At 42.9% G+C, this 6000-nt stretch overlaps 1 protein-coding gene across 1 annotated transcript in view; it reads left to right on the top strand.

Moving 5' to 3' along the window:
* PKHD1 (PKHD1, fibrocystin/polyductin) overlaps positions 1–6000 on the top strand; it is a 385419-nt gene that overhangs the window by 17077 nt on the left and 362342 nt on the right. Inside the window, exons 9-12 of the mRNA XM_023757718.1 lie at positions 418–457; positions 1330–1400; positions 3344–3445; positions 4758–4853. Of these exons, the coding sequence (XP_023613486.1) occupies positions 418–457; positions 1330–1400; positions 3344–3445; positions 4758–4853 (309 nt within the window). The remainder of the gene's footprint in view (positions 1–417; positions 458–1329; positions 1401–3343; positions 3446–4757; positions 4854–6000) is intronic.

Raw genomic sequence — 6000 nt, 5'->3', positions numbered from 1 at the left:
TATATATATATATATATATATATATATATATATATATATATATATATATATATTAAAAAAAAGAAGTTTTAATATAAACTAATATCATCCTCACAATAAACCTGTGAGATTGGTGAAATTATTTTCACTTTAAAGGTGATAAAGTTGAAGCTAGTAATCAGTGGAGTAGGATTTCAGTTGATCTAACTTTAAGCCTGAACTCTAACCTGCCATCCGCTAATACATTTCTCCTTTTATTGGTGGATGTTGCTGATGGAGCAGAGATGCGATGTGTTTATTTTGGGCACCACTGAGGAAATTACGGGTTTGGGTCATGGCTTGATATCTGGAGTCCTTGGGGTAATGGTAGCAATGGCCTGGCCCAGGTGATTCATGCAGATTCCTGTATTAATGTCTGTTTTTGTTTGTTTGTTACAGGTTCCCAGAATGTTAGTTTCTCAGTATTTAACAAAGGAAAGTAAGTAAATGGGAGGAACCAAATTTATCTTCATCTTGTATTATCTCTCTCTTGTCTTGCTTCCTTTCTTTAACCTTGTATAAAAAACTTTCAAACATACATGAACAGAATAGAATGATAAAACCATATGTACCCACTTGATCCCTTTTATTTGGGTAGATAAAATTGATTCCTATGCACTCATCTTGAAATAATGTAAATATTTTAATGTGATGATGGTCAGAATTTTGGGAATTACCTCATGAGTAATCTCATAGCACTGCAAATTTAAGATAGAACACAAAATTTTAAATACATTGTGCCATTCAGGAATTTCATGATGGGAAGGGTACAAATTTCATAGAGGTATGGAGAGATAAATTAAAATTTTAAATTTCTTTCTGTATGACTTATCTCATGTTCTGTTACTATATAATTTGGCAGGTATTTTCCTTAAAAACACATTGTCTAAATAATGTTGATTTCATTGTGATGATGGTGACATGTTACTCTCAGCTACACAGTCCAAAGTATGGGTATTCTCTGTCTCTCTCTGTCTCTGTCTCTCTCTCTCTCTAAGTTAGGAAGGAATAAAACTAATATTCATTGAGTATCTCCTGTAGGCCAGCTCCATATCAAGCCCTTTCACATTCATCATTTCATTTCATGCTCTCGATACTCTGTGAAATTGGTATTCTTCTCATACAGTCACTTTCTAGATCAGAATACTTTGCCCCGTTGGTATATTCTCTAGTCATCAAAAGGAGCTGATATTTAAACTGTTCTAAAGATTATTGGAGGTTAGTTCACAATCTTCCTTTTAGGGAGCCAATAAAAAACAAGCCATTTCAGATGCTATATTCATCTAAAACACAATTTTGTCTTTTTTAAAGGTCAATGGTCCATAAGAATGCATGGCTGATCAGTGCTAAACAGGACCTTTTCCTGTACCAGACATACTCAGGTACTAGTCCCTTCATCCTATACTCCTCACTCCTTCCCTCACACCTCACTGAACCGTGGGCCCTCCTTCCAAAGTTCTTAGTGCTAGAAAGTGCAGGTCTAATTCTAAATCTTATGCGTGTAATTAATATACTATGGGAAGTATACTCTCCTTGCCACCCACCCCAAGATCTTTGTGAGTCTGCCCATCAATATTGAACCTTGACTATCAGGTAGGCTGGCAGGTATCTCTGATCACACAACTATTTCATATTTCCAGCACCAATATCTTCTTGGGATGTGGACTCTCAGGCCAGAACTTCCTCATAGCAGAGCAGGCTGTTATGCAAAGAGCCCAAGGCTGAACTCCTCTAGCGCTGGCATTAAATTACTGCTTGAGTTTGGTTAAGTCATTTAGCCTTTCTGAATCCCAAACAAACATCTATAAAGTGGACAGGATGGAGTTTGTCCTTCTAACTCCATAGATTGTTGATGAAGCAGATGAGTTTGGGATCCTCTCCCCTCATCTCCATATCAATTCAATCATCAATTTCTACCAATTTTATCTGCCATATATTTTTTAAATATGACGTATCCACTCTGTCTCTACAACCATTGCCTTAATTCAGGATTCCATCATTTCTTGCCTGGCATGCTGCAATAGTTCCTAAGGGGCCCTGACCTGCCATTTGTCCCTGCTGATCCATGCTCTACATAGCCACCACCTTTCCCACATCTGATGCCTCTCTCCTGCTTACCATCCACCTCCAAAGGCTTCTCATACTCTGCAGGGGATGGTACAAGGTCTGACCTCTTCCTTGTCTGCTTCTCCATCTCTCTCTCTCTCCCTCTCTCTCATTACAGCACTGTGCACCCCTTCACTTGTCAGTTCTAATTCATCCTTTAACATTCACTTTCTACTCAACCATACCCTCTCCCCTCACGTAAATCTCTCCTGGGCACTTTCCTATTCTCCCTCTAATTTCACTAGCCTAAGTATAATAATTATACTTTTGTGTACCTGCCCTTCCTTATTCTTTTGAGCTCCTCGAGGATGGGGAATATTTTGTATTCATCTTTATATTCCTTGTGCTGCATCATCTGTGCTCTGTGAATGTTGAAAAGAATTATAAAATAGTAGATGAAAAGAAGGAGGTTATTAGTGTTGAATTTTGATACTTGAGTGTGGAGATCCATCTTTGCCCCCATATATCTCCTCTGCTTTGTCTCATGGACCAAAGTGTTATCTAGGAGATGCCCTGATAAAATTCATATTTGGAAGTGGTACTTTCAATTTATCATAGATCATGGCTCCTCTTTCCCCTTGAGGGAATAAAATTTAAAACTGTCCAAGTTTGATCATAGAAGAAGAAAGGATCAGGGAAAGTGAAACTCCTAGGGATATGTGACATCTTCCTGTAGGGTTTTGAAGCAATCAGGAGGCAGCATGAAAATGGGTGTGAGGTGGTAAGTGCAGGTGGGGGGGGGGATGGGTTCGGGACATGCAGTAAGGGGAGGAATGCAAGGATACTGAAGACAGTGTGATCCGTTCCTTTGCTTAGAGCAAATTCAGACTCATGGATAAACTGAGGCCTTGCATGGTGCATCCAAAGGTGATTCCTCCATAAAGTATAACCTCCTGCTTTGTGACTTGAGGCTGGGAGACAGATTTCCTAAGAAAGCATCATGGTATGTAGGTATTTTAGCTCAGAGCCTGAGTGACTGCATTTCCCTTTCCTTTCAAATATTGCTCCTGTATAATATATGTCATCATACATATTATTATGTGTGAGTCCTTTTTATTAACTGCATTTTAAAATGACTATTACTAGAAAAAATTTCAACTGTTTCTTAGTCTTAGAAAGTTATAGTAGGATATAAATTATTGATAGTTTCTGTTATATTATTATCTGGGTCACATCCTGGTCTATATTTGGAAGCTTACCTTTTTTTTTCCTCTTGCAGAAATACTGTCTGTGTTTCCAGAAACTGGGAGCCTTGGGGGAAAAACAGACATCACAATTACAGGGGACTTCTTTGACATCCCTGCCCAGGTTACCATTGCAGGTAACTAAGTTGAAATGGCTGAAAATAGTTCACAGTTTTAAATGCTGTAGGAGATTGTGTGTCTCTTAGGGCATGGAGAGGGTATGGGGGAAGCAATCTTTTTCTCTTCTGACTCATCGTGCCACCCCGCTCTCATATTATACCTGTGTTTGGTTGAGATCATGGTCCTGCAGCTCTGCTACACGTAACAGGAATAGGATGTCCTCAGACACACTCACAATTCATGGGCAATTCCCTCGGGTGTCCCCATCTTGGGAGTGAAGGGAGAGAAAACGTATAGCAGCCTCTTCACAAAGGTCTGCACCTACTCATAGGCAACCCCTCCCCTTCTCCCCACTTAGCCCTCTCTGTGTGGACAGGCTGGAGTGGGCAGGAAATTGCTCTGTAGATTGTTCTGGAATGCCCTATGGCAGCAGTTCTCAACCTGTGGGTCGCGACCCCTTTGGGCGTCGAACGACCCTTTCACAGGGGTTCGCCTAAGACCATCAGAAAACACATATATAATTACATATTGTTTTTGTGATTAATCACTATGCTTTAACTATGTTCAATTTGTAACAATGAAATTGGGGGTCACCACAGCATGAGGAACTGTATTAAAGGGTCGCGGCATTAGGAAGGTTCAGAACCACTGCCCTATGGCAAACCCGTTTGTGGAACCTATCTAGAACCTTTAGTTATGCCAGGTGGATGCACCTCTAGGTGGTGACACCAAGATGCAGGAAAATGCCCTTACACTCTCACGTCACACATACCTCCCCAAGCTCAGCTGAGGGGTCAGTACACCCTCAGTGGATGGCACTGTGTTGCTTTCTTTCGGATTTTTATAAGCTGCCCTATGCTCTATTTTTTTAAAATATATTTTATTGATTTTTTTACAGAGAGGAAGGGAGAGAGATAGAGAGTTAGAAACATCGATGAGAGAGAAACATCGATCAGCTGCCTCCTGCACACCTCCTACTGGGGATGTGCCCGAAACCCAGGTACATGCCCTTGACCGGAATCGAACCTGGGACCTTTCAGTCCACAGGCCGACGCTCTATCCACTGAGCCAAACCGGTTTCGGCTTCTTTCGGATTTTATAAGCTGCCCTATGCTCTACGCCCTGTACTCTCCCTTTCCCGGCCTCCTTCAGTGAGGGTGACAAGTTTTGCTATACTATTTACATTCAGCCCTGTGCCTTAGAATAGGAGCCTGGCTACTTCAGTGTGGTCCTGTGGTCTAGCCATCAAATTCTATGTATATGTCTCTATTTCTCTATATATCCATGTCTATACCTATACCTATATCTAATTTTAAAAATTCTCCTCAGGCATTCCATGTGATGTGAGACACGTGTCTCCCAGGAGGATTGCGTGCACCACTAGGGCCCCTGGAGAAGGTGCAAGGCTCACTGCTCCTCAGGCAGGTAAGGAGGCCACCAGGGCTGGTTCATGACCTTCGGTTACATTTTAGCCAGGATGGGCTTGGCAGTAGGAATGAAAGTGTTGGTGTTCTGTCTCAGCTTTTGACTGGTTAGCTCAGTGAGCTCTGGGTCCATGATACCACCGTCAGGGCTTTCCTCTCAGAGTGGCTCTTAGCTTTATTCAGATGCTCATCAACACTGCACTCCTGGCCCCAGCCAGATGGACGGCCAATGGGGTTCAGTGGAGACCACGATCCCGGAAGCATAACTGCAATCAAATCATTGTTATCCGGGAGCATTAGAGCACACTCATAACAGCGGCATCAGAAAAGGCCAGAGAGTGGGGCACAGTGGGGTGCACTTAAATGGTGTTTCTTCTCTGAGGCACCTGCCTGCGACTGAAAAGTAGGGCTGTGCTGTGCCATTGCCACCAGTTTATGGTTGAAGTGGGCAGAAATGGAGAAGGCGAGGTCCCACCTGTCCTTCTCTGTTTAAAGTTTCCACCTCATGGCTACAAATGGAAAGCACACAACTGGGGCACTTTTCTGGGAAGCATTAGGACTGGAGGCTCAAGTATAGCTAGGGATGGGGGCAGCTGGCGTCTTATGCAGCCCGGAATGGCACGCTGCCGCCTGTATTGCTCACCTGCCCCGCATGGGCTGACTTCCTGGTTAAACTCCCAGCAGTGGATCACTTCCAGGATCTCAGCACTTAGAAGGTGGAAGGTGGAGAAACCTTTCTAAAGAAAGGCCATTTGGGTGTGAAAATGCATTCAAAGCTTTGGCTGGGGCCTTCTCCAGGTCCCAGATCTGCAGTTTGTACTCAGGGAAAGCTCCCATCCAAGGAAACCACCGAATCAGGTGCTGGAGAGAATGTGTCCTTTGTCAGGAAATGGAGAACTGTCCCCTCTTTGAGGGGTTCCTGCCTTAGCTACTTGGGTAATGGTAGGATAATTTCCTGAATGCAGCTGTTCTTGAGGATCAACAGTGCCCTTTATGAAGATGGTTGGAAGTTTCTTCTGTGGAAGTAGAGCAGACTATTATGTAATGCAGCGGTTCTCAATGGTCTGCAGGGGACATTTGGTAATGCCTGGCAGTTACAACTGGGAAGGTGGTGTGGTGCTACTGGCCTCTAGTGGCTGGAGTCCAGA

Source organism: Myotis lucifugus, unplaced genomic scaffold (assembly GCF_000147115.1).
Source record: "Myotis lucifugus unplaced genomic scaffold, Myoluc2.0 scaffold_111, whole genome shotgun sequence".
Lineage (NCBI taxonomy): Eukaryota > Metazoa > Chordata > Mammalia > Chiroptera > Vespertilionidae > Myotis > Myotis lucifugus.
Note: the sequence above shows the minus strand (reverse complement) of the source record. Positions and strands in the feature narration are given on the sequence as shown.